This window comes from Fistularia commersonii, chromosome 3 (assembly GCF_037954325.1).
Source record: "Fistularia commersonii isolate RoL2024-O1a breed Wild chromosome 3, RoL_Fcom_v1.0, whole genome shotgun sequence".
NCBI lineage: Eukaryota > Metazoa > Chordata > Actinopteri > Syngnathiformes > Fistulariidae > Fistularia > Fistularia commersonii.
In genome coordinates, this window is record NC_141286.1 from 18,327,474 (window position 1) to 18,353,683 (window position 26,210).

Here is a 26,210-nt window from a genome sequence, read left to right on the forward strand (position 1 = left end):
GAAGAAAAGCAGGTTTTGATGAACCAAATCTGAATTTAATAATAGAGGACCTGCTTACCTTAACCATGGCAGTTATTGCATCGCCCCCATTATTTGATAATGAGATAATTCAGGTGATTTTGATAAATAATAAAAAAGGCAATCACCCACGATATCTATTTCTCATAAGATATTAAAAGGGACCGCAAGCATATGTTAGGTAAATCAATGCTGCATAATACATGAACAGACTCAACAGACCCTCCCTCCCCACCCTCAATATTGGTTGGTTTCCGTGCAAATCACAGGCTGAGGCTTCAATTGGAGTCAGCCGGATGGGCCTGTAAATCTTTTTCCACTTTATGCTCTTCACTATAAGCAGAAACATTCAATGTAATCAATCTAACAAATATAAACAGTAATGGCGGATGTAAAAAAACAGGTCTTTCCATTCCAACGACATCTCTGAAGTGTTATTTTGATGACCAACATTTAAAACTTCACACATCAAACAAAAATAAAGGAGTTCCAACAATGAAAAACAACAACAAAAAACATGTATGCCACATGATTTGAATTTATTTCTTCAATAGCCTTTTGAACATTGTGCTCTGCTTAGCTTTAAAGCTCCTCCAACAGACTTGTTTTTGAGCAGTTGGTCTTTCTCAGAGTTCCTCCAGCTGGAGGCCCTTAAACTGCCATATATGCCTGAACCTCGTCAACTATTTCACGTCAATGCAAACAAACTTTAATTCGGACTCCCTCAGTACTTCAACTCACCAAAGCTGAGTCAAGTCAGTAGCCGAAATTTGACATGAGGCAAGACTTGGACTGTTATTCGAGTAGTAAATACATAGTGTCCTTTTTGGCTTCCACGTTACTGGGATGCTGCTCAGCTCCATCTGTTCCCTTGATTATCCAGTTTACATTCATTCATCAACAAGACTACAGTTTTGTTTGAACTAATGGTCAAATACAGTCCCACAATACCCAGAGTGTTAGCCATCTTGCTGTCACCGTCCTCTATACGTCCTCTGCTCGGGAAAAACCTGCTCAACTTTGCAGGTCATTTGTTTCTCACATTACTTCATCCAGATGGCATGATCACCATACAGTCCCTCTATATGCAGTGAGCAAACTCATGAAACTGCTTTACATGGCCATGTTTTTTTTTTTACCTGCGTGTACATATTTAGATGACAATCTAAGTTTCTGCAGATAAATGCAACAAATCAATAACCAAATCAAGGCCACTCAAGACGTCACTGAATCATATTTTAAATAATTGATCAGATGCATGCATTTCAGCACAAGAGAGAAAATTCATGTTGATGACTGAGATAAAAAAATGCAATGTTTAACTACTTAATAATATGATAACAAATTAAAATGTCAGGTAATGGTTGGTATCAATTTGATTAGACCAAGTCAAGCGAGGACAAAAGCTCAGTATTTGCATGAGTCTACTTACGATGTCTCGGATTGGTTGGAACTCTCAACCTTTGTGGTTTGACTTGGTTGGGTTAATAAACAAGTGACAATATTGTGTTTCATCTGAAATATCCACCTTAACGTTTCACTTGTAGGTGCAGACACTAACAGATTTTTGTATAGTTACATTAATAATGTATGTCAGATTATCTTTCATGCTACCTTACAATTATTATTTGTCATGTTTAGGTGCATATGTAGGAACCATAAGATGCAGGTGGACAGAAACACACCTGATATCTTTTGGCATTTTCCCGCCAGGACAGAGAGCCGAAATATTGACATCAATGATTAATCTATAATTGGGTGGATGCATGCTGAAAGCCTGCATACCCCTGACTCCAGAAGACTAATTAACTAGTAAATCTTACAAAGGTCAACTGTGTGGTGGCTGAGGATGAAGAGAGTAGCCACCATATGGCTCAAGATGCCTACAAGAAGTGTGCCTTCACTGCTCTTTTAATCTTTTGAGCTAATTCTGTTTCTTGTCTTGTGCTGACTGTGACCGGTGCCCGAGAAGACAAAATGTGGTCAAATGCTAATCTACTTAACTGCTTTCCACTTTGTTTTTCCAATTATGTTTTGGTTTTGTTGTTGAGCGGCTAGATCTTGCTGACGCTGACAATAAATTTGCTCTCCATGCAAATTTTCTACTTAAATGTCTCATTGAAGCTGAATAGTTTGGAACTCAAAATATAATATTATAAGTATGAAAAAAGATGGCAGTCTTTTTTGGGGGGGTGGGGGATCAAGCTTCTGCTACACATTTTTCATTCAACTGAGCTTTCTCATTGTTTGGGAGGATGTAACAGTTTCATCACCTCTGCAGCATTTGAATGTTCAACACACACATGTTGCTCTGACTGGCCATGAAAGTATCTGATCTAAGATCAGGCCATTTTGTAGTTATAACCATCCATTCTATCAGAGTGTATTAGAACAAATTCTTATCTTTTAATGTAATCCATTTTTGTTGCACATTTTCATGCATTTTAATTTGTCTTCGCATTAAGCTACTTGTTCAATGTTATATAACAAATTGATATATTCTTCCTCTTGCTATCATTTTTTTATTCTGGAGGGAATGTGAGGTTTTTCAGGTCTCTGGCTGCTTCATGTAGGGGAGCTTTGCTAAAAGGGGACAATTGCAACAAAGGACATTCGTAAGTGACCGTATTTATATTTTCCTAACAAATGTTATGTTTATGTAAACTTTTTAATCACTCATTATTGATGTCTATGCCTGTAGGGAATAATAAAAAATGGGTTTTAATCCAGCTTCCAAACTTAGGTTATCTGACAAAAGCACCATGTTTCCTTTTCATTCTCAGAGTTCCCCATCCCGTCAGCAGTAGCTCCATATCGTTACATATATGGCACATGTATGATGCTGCAACTGTATAAATAATTCATGTTAGACACCCATGAATGAGCTAGATTAGCGGTGACCACAATATCAGCCATTCAAGATTCTATTATTCACCCAGCAACCTTTCTCTCCTGGCAGCCAGAAGGGAGCAGATGATCTCTAGTTTGTCAAAAAAAAAACTAAATGGGAGTTAATGAGCTGCTCCCGAGCAAACACTGGGATTCATTATGAATGGAAGGCAATCACACAGATCAAATATACAGTGGGGGAAAATGGAGCAGCAATTTGGAGGCAAAAAAGAAGGACAGGAGGGGAAGAACAAATTGAAGAGTCAGGTAAATATAATAATGTGCGCCTCATGTAATAATCCCCTTATATGCAGATACTGAAGAGAAGCGTTGACTGATAGACAGAGCAGACAGAACTGAAAGGGATCCGGGGTAAAGTAACAGCGGCATTTTTGTTGCTCCCCCTTCTAGATTTTGTTTCTGGAAGATCCGTGTCTCAGCAGGACCAATGTTCCAGCAATGTGACTGATTGATCCAGTAGATGAACAGTAAAGATTAAGAAGATGACAAATAGCCATGCTGCTTACACAGCGCTTGGGGCTAATCTCCCCCACCCCCCTGGGCTCCCTTTTGAGGAGGTGCCACTGAGAAGCACCCACAGACAGTGACACACTCTGATGGCTGGTGGGACGACGTACGACCTATAAGTGTAAGCTGGAGCCCATGGCAGGACCCAAGGCCATCCGAATCTCCGGGCAGTAGAGCTTTTACAGGGAACTCAACCTGCCATCTGCAGACTGGGAACAATCGAAGGGCCACGTTCTTATAGCAATTATTGCAACAAACTCAAAAGGAACTGTCTCTGAGCTGATACCTTACATTGTATTTGGACAATTCCCACTTTGCAAAGTCATCACTTCTTATCAGGACGAATTCTTGGTGAGAAACGATGGAAGATCACCTGTCAAAGATACCCATGATGCAGTCCTCTTCACCTGCCGAGTCGTCTGGGAATGGCGGGACTGATGACAGTCGAGGAGGTAAGGAGGTGTCAACAGGTACCAATGAGTTAAGATGAAAAATAGTTCTGTCGAAAATTATAGAAAATGAAAGAAAAATAGCAAAAAGCTTGTATTTATCTTTAATTTTGTTTCGACACCTGTCCATATTCAATGCTTAATTCATGTCTTAAATTGTTAACCACACAAATGAGGAGACTAAGATATGTAAGATGAGATACATAAGATAACATGAAAAAAATATCATATTTATCAATAAAGACTTGATTAAAATTTAATGGAATATTTCACATGTTGATTTAGAATGTGTGGATTTATTTGGATTAATTGAGGTTTTTTTTTTTTTTAATTTATCTTAGTTGATAATCTGCGTCCTGCAATTCTTTGTTTTAATTTTATAATCAAGAGATTTTCAGAACTAAACGGCTGTCGCAATATTGACTTGTGTATTGTCAAAGTGCCAGCCTCAGGCAGACTGAGCTGACCCTACAGATGGCGGTCACATATATAAAACAATAGCACAGTGAATGAATGGCACTAAACGAATCGTCCTGTGTGACTGTGTTTGACTTACAGCCAAGAGCCCGGCCCCAGGAAAAGCTATGAGCCCAGCTCTGGTCTGCAAAGTTTGCGGGGACACCAGCAGTGGGAAACACTATGGCATTTATGCCTGCAATGGCTGCAGCGGCTTCTTCAAACGCAGCGTGAGAAGGAGGCTCATCTACAGGTAAGACAACCATACTATCCAACTGATATCACTGGACTTTCTTGTCTCAGGAAAACCTGGGCGAAAAAACAAACAAACATGTGAAGAAAGATTTTCTTCACATAATGAAAACATTAGGGCAACACAAATGCATATTTTTTCTTGAAAAAAAAAAAAGTGAAAAAAATTAAATATTTGTGTGCTTAGGTGCCAGGCGGGTACAGGCATGTGCCCGGTGGACAAAGCTCACCGCAACCAGTGCCAGGCATGCCGGCTGAAGAAGTGCCTCCAGGCGGGCATGAATAAAGATGGTAAGTAATTTTCGGAGATCCAGTGTCTGTAATAGTAACATCTCGGAGGGAAGATCTTACCCTCCAAGCCTGTATGATGGTCAAAATTGAGGCATAAGTATGGAAAATGCTTCAGGTAACATTTTTATGACAAAATCCTAAAACATGAGGTCCTACAAAAGGCACAGAAACCAGTAAAATTTGGGTGGTACCAGGTTTCTAGTTGACTTCAGCCACTTGAAAATATGTTCAATATGACTTTGAATTGTTTATATGCTCATGGATATCAGGGTCCAAGGATTTCATGCATCCTTTTCATATTTGTTCTGAGTGTAGCAGTGCAGAATGAGCGTCAGCCCCGCAGCACGGCTCAGGTCCGTCTTGACTCCATCGACGTGGACCCTGAAAAGGACCACCTGGCGACCACACGGGAGCCCACTTCCTCTTCTGCTTCTTCAAGCGGCTCCGTAATCACGTGGCCACACATCACCTCGTCCATGTCCATCACCTCCTCTGTACCCCCCCAGCGTTGTGTCAGTCCCCAGAACAACCACCGCTTCATGGCCAGCCTCATGACGGCCGAGACCTGTGCCAAGCTGGAGCCCGAGGACGGTGAGTTTTGAATATAAATATACTTAAAGTGGAAAAAGTGACTTTGCTGGAGTGCATTATGCAGCAATAGTTTAGAGTGGAAAAGGAGTTAGTCAGTATTATTGAGTGAGATGGGGGTGTTAATATTCACGCCATCTACTGGCTTAATGTAACATTTGTATGTACATGACCAACAATAAGGGTAAAAAAAAAAAAAAATTATTCTGAAAAAAAATGTTCCTATAAGATTTTTTTTTTTTTCATGTGATTCAAGTGATATGTCTTTGTTTCAGTGGATGAGAACATTGATGTGACAAGCAACGAGCCAGAACCAGCATCCTCAGAGTACCACATGGCTCTGTATCCATCCAGCTCAGAGAACGTATACGAGACCTCGGCCAGACTTCTCTTCATGTCGGTGAAGTGGGCCAAGAACCTGCCTGTGTTTTCCAATTTGCCCTTCAGAGACCAGGTAAAACATAGTGAAAAGCCTGAACAAGCTCATAACACAATTTGATTGCATAGTGAATAAGCACTTTTCTTTAATCTATTACTTCTGTAATTGTACAATTTCTGGTGTGTCCAAAACCCCTTCAAGGGAGATTGTAGACAAGACTTCAGCATTATAAAATGCAATCTTACAATCAGTGCAGCAGCAAGACAGCTACACTCATCATTTTTACCGCCACTTTGTGTCCAGGTGATCTTGTTGGAGGAGGCGTGGAGTGAGCTCTTCCTCCTCTGTGCCATCCAGTGGTCTTTGCCCCTGGAGAGCTGCCCGCTGCTCTCGCTGCCTGACCTCTGCCCAAATATGCAGGGCAAGACCAGCTACACCAGCCTGGACCTACGACTCTTGCAAGAGGTCTTCAGCCGCTTCAAGGCCCTTGCGGTGGACCCCACTGAGTTTGCCTGCCTCAAAGCGGTTGTGCTCTTCAAGCCAGGTGGGAATCTGCCGCCTTCATAATATCTATAATCAAAATATCACTCAGCCAGTGAACTGTCCAAAAAAATCTATATTTTTACTTTTTTTACTGGTATATTTTATATTGTGGGCAAGGATTTTTTTAAAGAAAAACACTGAAATAATTGTTTGTATCATCAAAAGAGATTTTAGAAGGGAACTCAGAAACTGAGATAAAATCAACTCAACAAGCATGACTTAAAAGGCTTTCACACATTTAGATTTAAGTTTAACAAAATTGATTATGACTTTGTCGCCATTAAAAAGATTAAATCAGATAAGATTTCATTGTTTAGTTTGATTATGTATTAAAATGTGCCTTTATGAAGGAATACTTTAGTACCCATTTCCCCATCTGAAGTTGTATGTTTTTTCTAAATGTGAATTTATCTGAGTTAAATGGAAAATTCTTGCTTTCTGCAGAGACTCGAGGCCTAAAAGATCCGGAACAAGTGGAAAACCTGCAAGACCAGTCTCACATGATGCTGGGACAACACATTCGTTCGCATTATCCCAGTCAGCCTGCAAGGTACTGTGTTAAACTGTTGGTGCCCGTTTTAGCCTTTTCACAAAAACATATCAACCCTCATCTTTTCGCTTATTATAAGCATCAATTTCCCAGCATTTCCTTAAATGACTTTTTCTCAAAACTGCCGTTTTTAAATGTACCATCAGCATGTGGATGCATATACTGGGGTTGTCCTCAGTTGCAGCAGTAAAATATTAACTTCCATGTTTATTTATCTCAACATAGAGGCGAAAGCGTTCTAGCATGCAGCCAGCAGAGGCCCCCAAAGATGACTGACTGAAAAAAATATACATTTTAAGCATGCATGACCGCAAATAAGTCTTTTTCTTCAGTTTGACTGTTTAAAAAAAAAATCAAAACAAAATATAGAAAGTTATGAAAATGGACCAAACAAAACAAATAAGCACAAACAACAAAGAGACAATGGTTGAGAGCATATACACAAAAGAAAGGAAGGTTCATGAAATATATGATTGAAACCAAGAATCACCAAAATAAAACGGATCTAGACCAATTAAAACTAAAAGAAACAGGAATTTCACTGCATTTGTTTGTCATGGAAAATTCTATAATTCTATTTATATAAGATAGTGTTACAACACATGCATTATCTATATTGATGCAAATTTTTTTCTTCAGGTTTGGGAAGCTGCTCCTTCTCCTGCCCTCCCTGCGCTTCGTGAACTCAGAGAGAATTGAGCTGCTGTTCTTCCATCGGACCATCGGAAACACTCCCATGGAGAAACTGCTGTGTGACATGTTCAAACACTGACTCTTCAAATCCAGAAACCCATGCAATTATCAGCTATCTTCCAATTTGGAGGAAAGTAATCTACAGATGTCTGCTTTTGGAGCTCTGAATACTTACAAGATTCTGTATGCTGTTACGTTTTTAAAGCCACTTTATGTGTTTGTTGTTTTCACATCAGTTCATTCTGAAAAAAACCCATGCAGTTCAGTAATGTCGTCATGCTTGCTATGTATTTGTATCATACTCAGTAAGACTCAATCTTCAAGTGTGTTTTTGTTTTTTTTTTTATTTACACAGCAGACATTTATTTGTTAAGTTTAAGTAGATGGACTGTAACGTTTCTCCTGTTGACGTTTATTTGTATTTATGTTGTATTCCTGTGGTCACACCTTGATAAAAGAAGGTATTTCTTCAATACATCTTCAAGTATAAGATGCTTTCATTCTTATGTCAAAGATGTTCGCACCTCACACAGGGAGGAAAACGCATGTGACAGTAGCCATAACAGACTTGAGTATGGTTTTAATTTTAGATGATTTTGTTATTTCAAAGAATAAAAGCATTTTGAGGTCTTAAAAATCATAATCTGTGGCTATTTTATGGATTTAGGGAGAAAAATTTCAGACTTTAAATTTGACATGAATTTCCCCACATCATAAGAGAAAATCTTTTTCTTTCAGCGTTTGCTTTCATTGGTCACCTCAGCAAATCTACCTCCTCCATCTAATCCTATTCTGGTTAACCTCTTCTCTCACACCAACTGACTTCATGTCGTCTTTCACTACATCCATACATCTTCTCCTTGGTCTACCTGTAGATCTCCTGTCTGGCAGCTCCAACCCTAGAGTCCTTCTACCAATATTATTCACTATCCCTCCTCTGTACGTGACCGAACCATCTCAGTCTGGCTTCTCTGACCTTCTCTCCAAAACATTTAGCATGTGTTAATCCCTCTGATAAACTAATTCCTGATCCTATTGTTACTCCCAAAGAGAACCTCAGCATCTTCATCTCTGTTACCTCCAGCTCTGCTTCCTGTAGTTTCTTCAATGTCACTGTTTCTAAACCATACAGCATTTGTTGGTCTCATAACTGTCTGGTACACTTTTCCCTTCATTCTGGCTAATATTCTTCTATTGCATAGTATCTCTGAAACTTTTCTCCCACCGCTCCAATCTGGTTTAACCCGTTTCTTTACCTGTTTTCCATACTTTCGCTCTTGCTATCGACTGTCGACCCTAAACATAAAACATAAAAAGAGAAAATGTTCAGTTAATTGCCATGACAAATCAGACAGGGTGATCTAAATATACAAAACAAATTCCAATGTTTGTACTTTCCCTGTTACTCGAACTTCAAAACATCATGCAATATACAATAATTGACTTTATGTTAACTTTCCTTATGCTGGGTTAGGTTGGGCCATTGTACAGCTGCATGCACACACACACACACACACACACACACACACACACATACATTTGTTCTAGTTGTTCTAAGCTCTTCCAATCAGACCTCCTGTGTTTGCCTCTGTAATATTCCAATTACTGTTCAGAAAAGAAAATGTAAGGGTCATTTAAGGGTTTTTTCGCGGGTAAACATGTTTGGCCTGAATTGTGCTGCATCAATAGATATTATACTGAAAAAATGATCTGCTTTTTGTACAAACAAAAGAAAGAAATAGAAAACAGTATTTCATGCTGTGTTTTTGTTATGATACAAAATTGGGCTGTTTAATCTATTGATTTGTTAGACCTACATGGTCTACATGGAAAATGTCCTTTTTAAATTTCACAATCATAGTATTTAAAGGGTAACAAAATAAAATATAGAGAAAAATCACCACTGTGATTAAAGGTAAAGAATCTGTCATTATCAATTTCTCTTAAATATTACACTTCGGGAGTTTTTATCAGCAGCAAAACAGGTGGATTATCTACTATTTCAATACAGTGAGAGAAATATACAACAAAGTTTGCTTTGAAAGGAGACTGGGAGATGAGGTTGCCCCAGAGCAATGCAACTGAATGTCAGTTTGATAAGAAACTCTCAGTATTACTTTACATTGTGACTCAAACACATGAAAAGCATCAGATAACCCTGAGTGACCACTCTTTTTAGCTGCAAAATGCAAATATGAACTAACCGTGAAAAGCAGAACAAAATTTGGCCGTCTAATGTGGTACCTGTGACAGCCTGAATCTTGTAATCCCAAACTACTTGCATTCCCATACATTGAAAAAGTAGAAAGTTTTAATTAATTCTGGAGATACAATGTAAATGCAACACAAAAAAGGTCTGCTGACAAGACACATGTTATTAATTAGGCTGTTTCAATCAATTAATTCAGTTGATGATATAGTTGGCAAAGTCATGAATCATGCAACCGGCCATTGAAATGCACATAAGATTAGCCACTCAACAATAGCTTTTGCTTGTTTTGGATACAAGCATCATCAGCTGACATGAATAGTCTATAAATTTAATTGTGGGCAAATGAAGAAGTGGATATATGTGGAAACAAAGCAAGACTTTTGTTAGTTTGTCAAGAATCATCATTTTATGTTGAAGCATTTTAGGTGCTGTAACCTTCACCATCAGAAAATCCTGGGATCAGACCAGCGGGGGCCCCTACTGCCTCTGTCATATGAGTGAACTTACACATCCAGATTTAGACTGTGAACTTTCTCTTATTTGCTTCATACTTGTTAGTTTTTCAATGAATAGTATGACAAATACGTGGACATTTGGCTAAAATATTACATATGATGCACGAAAGGCACAATATCATTGGACGGTTAAATCCATCTTAATCAAGTTCCAGATCTTTTGGTCTCTTTCTGTTAAATCTACGGCAACCCTGGAGAGCAGGCATTGCTTTTAATTTCACCAGACATTTTTTATTTTATTTTATTTTATTACAGTTACAGGTATTTTCCTTCTTCTGTTTTGGAATTAAATAGAAATATTTTACTGAGGCTTTTTCTCACATGTCCAATATCAACATGCATGTTGGTCTTTTCTAAGCTTTTTCACACAAAGGTTGCCTCTGTATAAACAAGATATTTTCATCTTATTATAAGATTAACATCCTAAGTAACAGGCTGAGGTGGGAAAATAGGTTAATGTCACGTTGCAGCACAAAAATGACATTTCCTAATCTCAACAAGAACACAACTAACTTGCTGTAGTAAACCACACTAATTTAGCAGAAATTATAGTAAAACATTAAAACGGCTTATCCTGAAATCTTGATGTCAGTAACTCCCTGTAAAGTGTCCAAACTATCATATGCTTTGTTCTTCATTATAGTTTCCAGTATTGTTAAACTATATCTTTGTTAGAGTTTCCATCAACAGTAGCTTGAGGTGATCTTATGGCATACTGTGTGCCAATAAGTTACTGCAAGAAACTAGTTTCAGATGTCTAGTTTGAGAGCTGAGTTTCAATTATGTATCGAATCGTCACCCTCTTAAAATAATTGCCTAAGTCAATTTTTTACAAAAGTGTTTTTTTTTGCCTAAATCCTCCTCATGATGCTGACCACCTCTGGCAAAATTGCCTACATCCTCAGTTAAACAGATTTTGCCATTCTACCCCTTTAGTAGAAATTGCCTTTGTCAAGAGTGTGTCAAATGGTTCAGTTTTTTGTGTTTCCTGAAAAATCTGAAAAATGACTAAGGCGATTATTTTAAGAGGGTGATGAAATGTATTACAGAAAATTTAACAATTCACTCCCACAAGTGCAACTAAAATTTTCTAGCACCAAACTTAATGTCTGGAAGAGTAGCATTATTTTAGTCACATCTGGAATTATGACTCGTCTCTTCATTGATAATATAGTGACAGCTTAAGCAATATCAATTAATCCAAGTGCCAGAGGTCACTTAAGGTCAAACTGTTGCACCATTCTTTTTGAATTCACAGTATTATTGAGCCTCTCTCTCCCTCACCCCCCTCTGTGCAGCTAGTAATCTGCTGTGTTTGGTTCTTAGTTGGATTGGAATGCGGGACATTTGGGCATAACAGTCCTAAAACATATCAGGACCAGCGGATCATCGGGGAAGGTTACCTGCCTGAATCAAGATTCGCGAGAGATTTTATTTGGCTTCACCTGTTTGATTTGATCAAATAAGTGCAATGAATGAAAGCAAGGTTGAAGTTGAACCTTTTCAGTATTCCTACTACGACTATTCAGACTGGTACTCAAATAATGCTGAGCCCACAATACGTCCCAAAGAGTAAGTATAAACATTTCTGAAATCCATTCAAGTTAGATTTGAATATTGCACATTTGAAGGTATTAGTTTGTTGTTTAGCAAACAATCAGATTACCATTTTATTTGTATGTTTTATTACAGTAATTGCAGGCAAACTATATATAAAAGTCAGTAAGCATTAGAAAATCTGTAACTTAATGTATAAATTCAAATCGATGTAGATCATATAATTTTCCTCTTTAACATGATTGCTATGATTGTGTGTAGAAAATCATGCCTTGAAATGTGTTAGATCCTCACATTTTTTTTGTTCCTTTTCCATGTTTATATTACTAGTCCTGTTAACACTGTTAGAGAAAGTTAATTTGGCCTTGCAAAAGTGTTGTCTAATATATTGTTTCCCTCCCTTCTCAGAGTTATTTTACCATGTGACCCTATAGCAGATGACAAGCTCTTTCACATATGCATACTTTCAATATCCGTAAGTACTGAGCTATTCTAAGTAGATACTGGTAAATTAGTGTCAGAGCAAAGACATTATTTTACATTCATGTATAAATGAGACACTTCCATACAATGCCTGTTGTGTTTTCATGTGTAAGCACAGCCCAGAAGTTTTTAAGCTGAGTGATATTGAAAAGTCGGAGGGAAAGGAATTCTCTGTATTGTCTCGGGAAAAAAAAAACAGCTTCTGGAAACTAAGAAAAATATATTTGTTTTGATATACTGTCATGGACAGATTTACACAAATGCACAGAACAATTAATCCGTAACTCTTATACCCCAAATAAAAGCTATTCAGTTAGTTAGCATACAATTTACATACTGGTTATAGCATTGTGATAAAACAAAAAATTTCCACTGATCTTGAATGGTTTCATTATAACTGCTATTTTGAACACTTTGATGTCCCTCTCAAGGAAAGTTCAGCAAATAGTAAAACACAGCCATATACGCATACAATGTCACACTGTGAAAATCTATAATCCAACACACCAGCCCATAATGATCCGATTACAAATTGGTACCAGGGTTGAGATGATAGGACCTGTACAACTGGAGAACGTCTTGTCATTCTTAATCCCGCAAATAGGTTCTCTAGTTTATATTTCTGGAATGTCAACAATTAATTGGACAGGCTGGATACTTATTGCAAGAGGATGGTAATTAAATAAAGGATAAAATAGATTGCAGGAGGTAAAGCGTATACAGTGTTAATACTATGAAAATCGTTTTCTTCCATTCTCATTGTGTAAACTTCTACCACTTTATATAGTATTTTAGAGTTTTACACTGGCATTGCTCATTTCAATGGGATGCAGCACTGTTGGTCTTGCACAGATGGCGACATGGTGCTGTGAATATCTTTGCGGCTTTGCACGCTCAGAGCAAGAACAATGGGTTTAACCATTATACATTTGGGGCCTTGGCAAGGCATGACTGGGTGCCTGACTTCAAAACATGATTAATAAATGGTCTGCTCACAACGCAGGGTACAATTTCGAGAATCATACTAAAATTATTATTTTTCTAAAAAAAAAGAGTTTTCTAAAAACTTGTATTTTTCTAAAAATGTGCGATTTTGTTTGGTACAGGGAACCATCCCACCTGTATCTCCGCCGTTGCATTTATTGTGCCACATTGAAAAGCTGGCCACCGTAAACAAACGGATCCAAGGAAAATGACCGACATTTACAATAACTACATTGACTCTTTCAGAGGCACCAACAATTACCAGCTCAAGCATGCACTCTACCCATATCAGTGTTGGTAGCAGAGAATGTGCAGGGGTGAAATGAGAGCAAATAATTAAATACTTGATTAATTCCAAAGTGTCATTTAGGATGCCAAAAAATATACTTGTACATTTCGACAAAATAAACCAGTTTCATATTTCAACAGAAGATCATTGCTGCAGTGCTTCCACAGAGAACAGCAGCATGGGACGGTACCATTTTTCATGGCAGGCACACACTCCGATAACTTGCGATAAATAAACTTCTTAACATTAAGAAAATAATTTTTCCAAGATAGTTGGCTTCTGGGACTACCAGGAATGGGTAGATGCCAGTGAGAGGTTGGCTGTTTGGGTTTGCGAGTATATCTACTCGGCAAGGCAATTAATACCTTAACAAAAACATTGAGGTTGCCTGAAATTATGAGTCTAAAATGGAAGTAAGTGCAATTCCTGAGGGATCCTTATGAATACAAATATCAGTAAGTTTAATTCACCCAGTTACCCAATAAGTTGAAAGGTAACTCCTGACAGAAACCTTTGTACCAAGAGAGGAAAATTTAGTATATTTTCCATGCACTGCTTACACCATATTTTCCTCCATATTTTAGCAGTGCTTTAAACTTCAGCTCCAAGTACCATTTCAACAAGCGTGATTTGAAGTAAATGGAATGGCTCATTACAGTAGCATTAGCACTAGTGGTGTAGCCGTAATAAGAAATAGCAACACATAAGTTAATTTTCTTAAACTACACAAGGCTCTAATCAATGTTCATTATATGTATAAATGGACCTTTAGGTGGCTTAGGACATGGAATATAATGATTTGTCCATCATTTTGCCTTCACGTTTATAAAAGGTAAGCTCACTGTACCTTAATAGGAAAAGAAAAGATCTTAACTGGACGTAATGTCCCAGTTTTATTTGACTTTTAATATACTGTGATGGCTGAGTCTGACCAAACCACAGCAGAAAAAAACTCCGGATGCTTAAGCTGATCTTGTCCTGCAGATTTGTGCTTAAGAATCATCAAGATGTCTTGTTGCATCTACAGAAATTCTTAGTATTGTTGTATCTCAAAGTTGCATTGTTTTAATGGGCGGACAAAACTGGCTGCCAAGCTAAAAAAGCAGCTTTCATTCATACATTCCATCAATTCAAATTAAATCAAATTATGCTTTAATAAGAAAGAGTATATCCTCTGCTACATATGTTTAAAGGTACAGATCATAATAATGTGTGGGTAAAATGTGATCTGGAAATGTACACAGAACATGCTATTGTTATTGCTTGCTATTGGTGGGACAAATGTTATTTTTTGAGGGATTTACAATAGACAGAAAAAAATGCATTATCCACAGGTCTCTGTGATCTTGTAATTGATTTTTTTTTGCTTTAAATGAAGTTTGCTTTAAAGCGAGACACTCAAAATTCTTACATCTCCCAGCATTATATACACACATTTTGCCAAATCTGTTCTGACTATGACTATATAAAAGTTCTCATTCCCTCTAGCTGGTGACCATGTTAATCCTGACAGCTCTCATCAGAAAAAATAAACTCTGCCAAGGATTTACGAGAGGATCCTCCAGTATCTTCAGGTGAATTGAAATTGCAGAGTTAAATAACGGCTTAACATAACTTCTTTGGCACACAATCCAAGTGTTTCTCTATGATCTCACAGTCCGGCCCACTTCCTGGACCAAACCCAGAAAAAAGGCCTTGTCATGGCTGTTTTTGGACTACTATTCAGCAAACTGGCAATGCTTGTGATTGCTCCAGACCCGCTCCCTTTCTCCAAAGACACTCCAGAACACATGAAAGGTGAATATTTCCATGTAGTGCTCACTTTGTGTTGGGGTTCGTTATAGCTGAAATATTAGAAGAAAACAGGGTGATAGTCATTAGAATACGAGAAAAGAATAACTGTGATGAAAGTAAAGGGAGCAAAGTGTTAACAGATTCACAGAGAAAATAGGGTCAGTTCATACAAGAGCTATACTACAATTGCTTTCACTTTATATTGGCCAACCTCAAACCTTTTTATCATTCAATATTTTTGAATTTAAGAAATACTCTGGCATTTTTGGAAATAGAATTTGACCCATAGTTTCTTTGAAATATTAAAAAATTCTAACATCATGAATCATGAGAATATGCAAGGCCTTTTTAGTTAAACCATATTCATCCTAGGCCTCATTGTAGAAAGCCCAGGCTTGAAACAGAGCAGTTTTGTTTATTTTTTAATTGAGGCTTGTGCAATGCTGCGTTCATTCACATAAGCCTAGGAAAGGACAAAAAAGCTGTATTGTAAGAAACACTGATTTGAGTATCTATTATTTCTTTATCTTTTTCTTTTTAGAATTTATGAAGATCATCGCTATCTTCTACTATCCAATTCTGTACTATCCTCTGATGGTGTGTGGAACTTTGCAGCACAAAGCAGGCTATGTGTTCGGAACACTGCTTTCCTTCAGTCACTTTGGTGTTTTGCTGTGGCAGAAAGTTGACTGTCCAAAAACTCCAGAGGTGGGACGTTCACATTATATCATTTTTGCACATTTGGAAGCTTCTGACATTTGCCTTTTTTTAAATCTACAGCACTGATCTTTGGGTTTGGTGTTACAAAATGGTCTTTGTCAGTATTTTTAACTTCCATTATGTAGCTTCTGAATTGAGTAAACTGCAACTTTCGGTAGGGCTGACAGTGCTTATCATCTGTCGTGATGATTGCAAGACTTTAGATTAATAATTGATGTGAGAGAAAGAAATAGATCTGATGGATTATTTTTTACTCTAATACTAGTGTAACAAGATGATTGCTATGTACAACAGCCTCAAAGAAAAACATTTGGCAAGGGTTGAATTGACAACTTCTGACTTTGGTGATCTTAGATTATAAACCATGTACCTAAAGTCAGACAATGTTGGGGCGAGTGATTTTTATCATGGCTCTAAAAACCCTGAAAGACTGTCAAATGAAAATGTGAATCTTGGATCCGAAAAATAGGTAATTAGGAGCGGCAACCCATAACGAAGTCTTGCGTTTTGTTAATTCGGTCCAATCGGAGCTTGAGGTTAGTTTATTATAGTTTGATTCATTGAATCATACTAAGTCAAGCTGATAACCTATGCCCTTCCCCGATAAGCTCCTCCAAAAAATGCAACTGCAGTGATGTAACAGCAGCTGAAGTGAGTGATCCAACTTGTTGCATTACTTCGCAACAAATCCCCTTCATTTTTCTAAGCTCTTTTCAGTATGTCAGCAATTTCAATTAAAATTGTAGACAAAAGGACCTCTTAGTCTGCCTGACAAATAATGATCGCTTTTGTCTTACATTATTTTGCCTTTCTTCTAAAGCTGCCTTTGAGGCTGAACAAAATACAAAGAACAAAAAATAATAATCAATATATTTAACATTTTTTGCCAGCAGCTTTTCCTCTGAGTGAGAGACTGGAGTTAGCTGTACCAAACACTTTGCTGTGGCAATTACATTTTTAATGACATTTCTCTGTAGATCTACAAATTCTACAGCCTTCTTGCAAGTCTGCCTCAGATGGCCTGTCTCGCTTATCTCTGCATCCAGTTTCCCTTGCTGTTTGTCAAAGGACCAAAGACTGACGAGGTGAGAAAGCACTGGATGCACAATTTGCAAATATAAAGCTCTTGAATCTTTGATGAAAAACAGTTAATTTTTTTCCTTTCTGATGAGATATCAAGCTGAAATATAACCGCACTAGTGAGCCCAATATCCTGATGCTCTACAGGTTAGAAATAATTTCAAACAAAGGAAAACCCTTAGTTACTGTACAGTAAGCAGCTTGTACGCAATCGAGTAGTTTGAATCATGTGACCTTTTGTTGCTGTTTTTTTCTTTTCCAAATGCACAACATATATACATATATTTGATGCTGGTAATTGACAGATAGCAAAGTTACAGATATTTCACTTTGATGCAAGATCACTGAATTTATTGAGGCAACCCACCTGTATACAATATTGAAGGCATATTTGCCAAAGTAAGTGTCTTAAAGTGTTTTCTTTCAATACCATGGAGAGCTCAGGAATTTTGTTGTAATTGCCTTACAACAAATGGGATGAATAATCATGGAAATTAATACATTTCTTTTTATTTCATCTCTTGAAAGATTGTCTTGATGCCTCAGGATAGCTGATAAATCCACACAATGCAAATCAATGCTTATCTTTTTCAAGACCTCCTCCAACACATAGCTATATATATGTTCATCACTCTGAGGCATGTAATCAATGTCTCACGATGGATACTCATTAAAAGTTAGCACATTGACAGAGAATATGTTTTGTATGTATAATAGTAACCCTTAGCAGGTACTCAGTGATGGTTGTCCTCTCCTTATCTCCTTATGACATGGTTAATTTTGAATTGTTATTTTGTGCACAGGACCTTGACAGTAGCTACTACAATGACTACGTGAAGTCACTTCTCAAGAAAAGGCCCTCTGCTGCCAGGTGACCGGAGACACAACATTCAATTGGGCTGATATTACTTTGAACGGCATCTAATATGATGGGATATGGATACGTTAAAAGTCAAATTCTTGATGGACCAGTGAAATACTTATCATACTTATTTTATGTTTATGATGGGAAAGCAAACTCAATTTAATCAAAAGAAAGTAAAGCCACAATGTTCAATGTTTTCTTAAAATATCAGTAACAACTTAATATTCAAATTAAAATTATTTAATGGCTATATTGTTAAAAGCTTGGCAATCTCTGCAAACTAGGAATCTGCTTTACTGATGTGATTGATTTTTCAACTAAAATCACATTGTCAATGTTTACAATAGTCATGTGATGAGGATTATAGTACTTCATAGAATGCCTGAACTGTTAACTGCTTTACTTTGCTATGTTTCACGTGTCTGTAAATTAATAAGAAACTATAAGTATGTTGATGCTATACAAAATGCAATTAACACTGAACTGTTTTTTAAATTCTATAGTACGTCCAATTCAGAAAAAAAGCCACTAGCACAGAGGTTACTGGAGGTGCCTAAGAGTTATATATATTTACCAGAAAAAGGTGAGTACACAGACTGTGTCATCTAGTACTAGTCTTTTTAACAGACACTCAGCACTGATGGTAGTCAGTATTTGTATCTATATATATTGTAGACCTTTGACTAAATTGGTGCCATCATTCTGAACTTTGACGCTCATACAGTAATGACCTCTTTTATCTTTCAGTTTTCCGTTTCCCTTTAAAGCTGGCTGTATCAGCGTTTGTGGCTCTCGTGGCAATTTACCATGTAAGTTGATTAAAAAAACCCACACTGTGAAACATCTCCACGTTTGCTTTTTGCAAGGTACATGATCTTTGTCTTTCAGACAGCATTGTTGCTAGTTGTGCTGGTTGTCCCCACACTTCATATTGTCCGTGCCGGTATCGATGAGAACATCGCTTTCCTCCTACTGGGGTTTGGCATCGTGCTGTCAGACGACAGGCTGGAGGTTGTCAAAATTGTAACTTTCTACACTTGGCTGCTGGAAGGTTTGTGGTCACGTCGTGCCATTTTATGAATTAAGGATCCATCTTTAAATGATAAGGCACACATTTTTTTCCATGCTTTCTGATTTTTGCCAGTTTGCTACCTATGTGCCATGACCATGTCCTGCATGGTCAGCCTCACCATGCTCATGAAGTCTCTGGTGCTTCACAGGTGAGTTCACAAGGGTGAGCAAAATTTCACAAATCACACCGTTGCTTGTTTTAAACCAGAGACCAGAGAACCATATTCTATCTAGTAAGCCAGTGCTTGAGATGCAAAAGAATATCTAAGGTAGTATAATGGTTCGTGCTTGTAGGTTTTACTTCTCACAAAAAACTGAAAAAATATTTTTTTCATGGGACTACAGTTGTGAGTTTGTGAGATTGAAAAGCTTTATTAACATCTGCTGAACTGGATCTCGTCTAATACCGAGGTGCTATCATCACAATGAAATATGTGTAACAAGGAATAAATGACTCACATATTATTTTAAACTCAGTTGAAAAATAAAACAGGCAAACAGTACCAGAGCTTGACCATATTATTACATACATTTTATATCACACATCAGTGTATTTAAAAAAAAGCGTATGTTAACAAGCTTGCCATGATATATTCATTGTTTCTCGTCAGAATATAAAAAGCAAATAAAGTTGCCTTAAAGTTGTCTCTTGATGCAGCAGGGATTGCACAAAATTACCCCTCCTATTATTCTTTATTGCTTATACACAAGGTCTAACCTCAGAGGACTGTACAAGGGAGAAATATACAACCTTTACCACAGCCAGAAGAGCCTACGGCCATCAAAACCCGGTGTTGTGTGTTGGATGGGCTTGACGGGATACCAGGCTGCGATCATCAGTATTGGTAAAGAATGCAACACTGAAAAATATCAACACTTAATAATAATTGTAAATATACTTGTGTGAATTGACCAACACTGTCACCTACTTTGCCAACAATGGCAGTGACTTTGGACAATAATTTTATTTCCTTCATTTAACCTTTACTAAACAAAAAAGAATCCCAGTGGGATTAAAAATATCTTGTTCAACTATGTCTTGGCCGAGACAGGCAGCAGCACAATGACCAAAGTTAGATACAAATGGACAATCACCATATACACTTTAAAAACATAAAATAATCAAATAACCGGATCAATAAAACCAATCATAAAACCCCCCATAAATCCAGGTGAATGTCTAAAATCGGATGTGCTTGCCTCCAAGTCTTCTTAAAAGCTTCTGATGAGACAAAGCCTTTAGGTTTCAGTTTTTTCTGTAGTTCAAACAAGGTGAGCAGCAAATATAAATGCCTTTGTCCCAGTCGAATTCTGACCTTGGGACCGACGACGAGAAAACATCCTGGGAACGAAGTCTAAAGCTCCTATCACTGATTAGGGTGAGAAGGTAGACGAGAGAGAAGAAGCCAGAGATTAACCGGTTAATTAGTTATCTCCCAATACTTTAGTCTACATGCAGACAATGAAGACCATCCAATATTGTCAGACAGCCCCCAGTGATGAGTGCGAGATCTCAAGTTGATGATGAACCTCAATGCCCCGTGATACACAGTATTGAGCACATATACAGTTAATGCTCTGAGATGAGGCATTTATTGTCTAAGAACTGACGAACATCAAACCAAACCATCCATCTTATCCGCTTATCCTGCACTCAGGGTCACGGGGGGTGCTATCCCAGCTGTCGTCGGGCGAGAGGCAAACACCCTGGACTGGTCGCCAGTCAATTGCAGGGCAACATACAAGAGCAGACAACATTCACTCACTCACTCATTCGGGGAAATTGTCCGAACTTTTTCCAATTAACCTGCTGCGGAGAACCTGGAGGAAAACCACGGGGTGGAGAACATGCAAATTCCACACAGAAAGGTCCTCTAATGGGAATCGAACGAGGGTCGTCGGTGATGTGAGAGTGAAGCACTAACCACTGCGCTACCCCCCAAACAAACCAGGTTTCCCTTTTTTTTTTTTTTCCAACTGATGAGTCTGTAGACTAAAAGACAGAGATTCATCAATTAAAATACCAAGACATCTGTACAATGATAGAGACTCAAACTATGAACCCTATGAATGTGACAACTGGGGGCAGATTCTTTGGCTTGGCCTCAGCATTTGAGAACAGCCTAACTGTTCTGTTCTCAAAAGAAGGTGAAAGTGACTGAGTGATTCTTATCTTACTAGACAGACAGTAAAAAGTAGAATGATCTGTATATTGAATATCTTATTTAATGTCCAATTAACACAGCCATTCATTGATCCATGTATTCCAATCTTGTAAAACTGAGAAAAATCTGAACGATTAAGTTAGCAGTAATTCATACCAAAAGTTGTATGACTACAATCAAAACAGTATCCATCCAACCATCCATCTTCTGCCGCTTATCCGAAGTCGGGTCGCGGAGGCAGAAGCCTGAGCAGAGAGGCTAAGACTTCCCTCTTCCTGGCCAAATGGTCCAGCTCTTCTGGGGGGAAACCAAGGCATTCTTAGGCCACCATAGAGACATAGTATCTCCAGCGTGTCCTGGGTCCTCCTCCTGGCCTGCTCCCATCCTGACCATATGCCTGAGCCACCTCATCTAACTCCTTTCTATGTGGAGGAGCAGTGGCTCCACTCTGAGCTCCTCCCGGATGGTGAACTTCACATCCCTATCCCTTTACAATTTTCAAATGAATAACCTTTTATGAAGACATATTTTTCACAATGAGACGTGTTAATAAGAGAGAAAAAGAAATACCACATAGCTGCAGTAAGTTTATTATGTGATGTTTTGAATGGTGATTTTCTTTTTTCTTGGCAGGGATGGTCATCCAGACTGTTGTGTTCTTCATCTGCTTTGTGTTCTTGGTGTTCTTGGTCATTATCCCTGTATTTTATGGACGTAACCTTATCGTATTCGAAATAGCAGGAAGGGCCTGGTGAGTCAGTAATATATATATATTTTTGCTGCTTTATTAAATATTATATAACAATTGATAAAACTGGTTAATTTGTTTTTGCCAATCAATAACACCTCAGGCCAGCCTGGGTCACTTTGATACTGGTTACAGTGCTGCAACATGCAATTTCCAAGACTAGCTTCATCAAAAAGGAAGCTGGGACCAGAGACCTGAACAACAAGTATGTAAAGAAGGAACTTTCCAGCTTTAATGTTATAATAATTGCTCACTTAGTAATCTAATAAAGATCTAACATCTGCCATTGACAACCATTCATTGTACTTAGTAAACCAGCAATTGCAGATAGTGCTCAAACATGGGGGGGGGGGGGGGGGGTCAATGGAAATAAGTGAATTTCCAAAAGGATGGTATGTTCCTTGAAATATTTGTGTTTTGTTATTTGCAGAGAGAGTCTGTTCCTTCTCACATACCTGTTGTTCCTTGTTAACATGGTGGTGGGAGTAATAGTTGCCATATGGAGGATAGTGATAACTGCTCTCTACAACATTGTCCATCTTGGTCGTATTGATGTTAGTCTCCTGCATCGCACCTCAGAGTCCTACGACCCAGGTAAGATTTGTGGGTTTTGGACTGCAGAAGAATTAGTACCATATATTTGACTTAAAAAAAAAAAAAACTAATCTTCTCAGGTAACGTGCTGAATGAATGAAAAATGAATGACGAAAAACGAAATGAATGAAGAATGTTTTTTTTTTATTAAAAAAAATAAGTTTGCAGAACATTGAATTGATTGATATTAATGTTTACTAATATGCTTGTGTATTATGAAAATAATGATAAATACATCCATCTATCACTTCTGATTAATGTAATTATCACTTCATTATTGCTATATGCCTTTCTTAGCTTTGAAGAAAAAAAAAAAACAATTATGCCCCGGCTGCGTTACATGCATAGAGGGCACGGATATTGATGGCATGCTCTTTTTGTACAACATCGTTCACTTCATCTGGATATTTCTTGAGTTGATGAAAATTCTTTTTTTTTCTTAATGTGGTCAGTCATTGAGTTTTGAATGCCGTTTATTTATGAGTCTTCTTGACAGGGATACATGGTATGACTAATAGCTGATACGATACAATATATGACAAAGAATGACAGTACTAGTTTTAGAAAAGATTCAACTTTTTTATGATTTAAATAATACTAGTCATTATAGCTATTTTTGAAGCTATTTTTCATGGTTTTAGTGTGACTGAATCCACTGTGATCTTTCACTCCCTCCAGCCTACCGCTACTACACCCACTTTCTGAAAGTGGAGGTCAGTCAGACTCATCCAGTGATGAAGGCTTTCTGTGGCCTGCTATTGGACATGATGGTGGAAGGTGGCAGGGTGGGACAGAAAATCAAAGATGCAGAAGAAGGTACACACACACACACACACACACAAAAATAGCATTTACATGTATTGATTACAATGGTGAACACATGTTAGATGTTTTGAAGAGATGGTCACAGAAGCCAGACTGAGATGGTTCAGTCATGTACAGAGGAGGGATAGTGAATATATTGGTAGACGGATGCTGGAATTGGAGCTACCAGGCAGGAGGTCTCGAGGAAGACCAACGAGGAGATTTATGGACATCGTGAGAGAGGCTATGAAGGTAGTTGGTGTGATAGAGGAGGGTACAGAGAATAGGGTTAGATGGGGATGGTAATTCGCTGTGGCGACCCCTGAAGGAAAAAGCCGAAAGGAGAAGAAGAAAAGAAGAAGATGACAATGGTGACCACTGAGCTTGTGACTTTTGTGAAAATTTGGAAATCATTTTCATTCAAAGAAATTGCATTTATGAGTGACAACAGTAGATTTGTTTGGTTTATGGTCATTAGCAAGATTCTAGTAACTACTTAATGTTGCATCAGACTCTGGTATATCACACCAAAAGGATTACTACCACTATTACCACACAATCATAGTTTATGATTTTTCCAGCTCAGATTAATCTTGGATCAACATGAGTTTTAAATGGAAAATGTTACTTTTCAGTATGTAAAGAAGCCAATCTGCTACATAGATTACCTGGCATCTTCAGTTGACATGAGGGACAGAACACAAATGACAAGCCGTGCCAATGATGTGAAGAACCAGGAATACATTTTTTAGCAAATACTGATTCAGTGAAAGAAGCAGTGAAGCCTTTTCCATGGCAACCCTGTTTCTTTTACCCCCTCTCATTAAAAACAAAAAGGTTCACACATTGCCTTTAGAAGGCTAACCTGGATTCAGTGGTACATTATATAATTTCTTACCTGTAACTTCACATGACAAAGCATGTGAGGTACACATGTGATATCATGATTTAAGCACAGATTTAACACATTTGTGCAGCAGAATAGCACAATGAAAAATAAAATCGATGTAACTACTGCATGAAAGTGGCAGTATCTATCCCGGATCTTTTCCTTCTCTCTTGACAGCCTGCTCCTCCATGCTTTCAGGGATCCAGGACAATCGGCAGAGCAAGGCTTTCAGCAGCAAGAGAATTCGCTCTCGTTGGCTCTTGCTCTACACGCTGGTCAATAACCCATCACTGCTGGGCTCCAGGAAACACTTCCAGACTCTGCAGGCCACCGACAATGTCCTCAACGGAACACCAAAGCATAGCTCTAAGATGGGCAGTGTGAAGGAAAGCAGCATGCAGAGTACAGAGTCTCTCCAGTCTACAGAGAACCAGACTAATCAAGATAAAACTGACTGAGATCACTTAAGTAAAGTCAGCCGTATAGTTCAAAATAAAATCAGACTTTCTACTTGTAATGCTATGTGTTCACATTACAAAATCCAGTATGCCTTCAGAGCAACCACTTAATCTGTTTATTGAACCAAAGACTTTCCTGTTTAGCAAAACACGTCCAAATGTATGTTCCATAAAATATCATACTGGACTGCAATGCATTTCATACTGACATATCCTATATTCATAATCGCTATGAAACCATACCAGACTAACCCAGAAGACAGTAAAAGACTTCTATTTGGCCATAATAATTCCATCAATTGTCTTTCAATAGTAAGAATACATTTTCCCTCATTAGGCTTGATGGATGGTTGAGCATCTTTGATTTAGCCAATTGTAGTCAATTGTGGGGAAATACGTGGAGTCAAAGATGTACTATAAAAAAGAGTGATGTGTGAAAAGCCACATTTTTAAATACAATCCTAATATTTTCACAACACTAGAAATAATGGTTCTCAAATATTTGTAGTCACATGAGGAAAGAAGGAAGTTCAATATGACTTTTAGATGCTGAAAAGAAACTGAAGGAATTTAAAACAAGAAAATAAATATTATTTAAATCTTATTTTCTTATTGCCTATTCTAAACTTAACTGGACTTTAATTAGAGTGGTGTTAGACAATCGCCCAGATTTATTTAAGACAGACAGACAGACAACACTTGTGTTGCCAGACCAACATTGAATTTACTGGATGCCTTGGAGAACTAGTCACTGCAAACACATTACTGCTGAGAGAAAAAAAAAAAAAAAACAACTTTTGAGAGCAGTGCTGTTATTGTAGCGGTTTGATTGGAAATGATTAAGCCTGTGTTTTCGGTCACATCATGTTGAAATTCTCACTGTCCTGCTGGTGGCCAGATAATCAACTGAAGCATCATTGTTAACTATATCCAGGCCAACACAACAATGATTGGTTTGACACTGATTGTTGGTTTTCGATAGCCATCCGGTTTTCTATCAGGTAGGTGACAAAGTCAAACAAAGGCTGATCAAAAGCTTACTTACAGTGCAACTTGTCTGTGGGGAACAACACCTGACACCCGCTGTAGGTCGCATATGCTTTTACTCAAAATTGTGTATTAATTATGACTCTTATATGCCAGTGTTCCCTTACTTCATTTTCAATAAATGTGTTGAGAAAGAAATCTGCCTCCTGTGTAATGAGTGTCAGCTTATGGAATGTGTTTGCTTTCTTGTGACTTGTGCACTCAGCACATTGTGGAACGCACACAAATACAAGGGCTGTAATACTCTCATACCAATCACCTCATGCAGGCATTTTAAAGTGCTCCGTACACAAGGCAGT

The 26,210-nt window shown here is 37.9% G+C and overlaps 2 protein-coding genes across 3 annotated transcripts; both read left to right on the forward strand.

Annotated features, from left to right (window-relative positions):
- The first annotated feature begins 3,460 nt into the window (after positions 1-3,460).
- Positions 3,461-8,565, forward strand: nr2e3 (nuclear receptor subfamily 2, group E, member 3). The gene is made up of 8 exons (XM_086139813.1): positions 3,461-3,887; positions 4,443-4,593; positions 4,780-4,883; positions 5,199-5,474; positions 5,747-5,925; positions 6,154-6,394; positions 6,838-6,943; positions 7,583-8,565. Exons 1-8 carry the CDS (start codon positions 3,797-3,799, stop codon positions 7,713-7,715), a joined length of 1,281 nt encoding a protein of 426 aa, XP_085995939.1. The 5' UTR covers positions 3,461-3,796; the 3' UTR covers positions 7,716-8,565.
- A 3,123-nt stretch (positions 8,566-11,688) lies between these two features.
- On the forward strand, positions 11,689-26,049 carry LOC147235762 (receptor for retinol uptake stra6-like). 2 transcript variants are annotated; one of them, XM_086139833.1, is made up of 17 exons: positions 11,689-11,935; positions 12,329-12,395; positions 15,165-15,250; positions 15,334-15,473; positions 16,012-16,178; positions 17,168-17,275; positions 18,074-18,141; positions 18,639-18,718; positions 18,883-18,944; positions 19,024-19,186; positions 19,280-19,355; positions 19,918-20,051; positions 22,005-22,122; positions 22,223-22,324; positions 22,550-22,713; positions 23,392-23,529; positions 24,605-26,049. In XM_086139833.1, the coding sequence occupies exons 1-17, from the start codon at positions 11,835-11,837 to the stop codon at positions 24,862-24,864; spliced, it is 2,034 nt and encodes a 677-aa protein (XP_085995959.1). In that variant the 5' UTR covers positions 11,689-11,834; the 3' UTR covers positions 24,865-26,049. The 2 variants fall into 2 exon arrangements, with proteins under 2 accessions (XP_085995959.1, XP_085995951.1); XM_086139825.1 differs by having other exon boundaries at positions 11,697-11,935; positions 24,584-25,000.
- Positions 26,050-26,210: the final 161 nt, after the last annotated feature.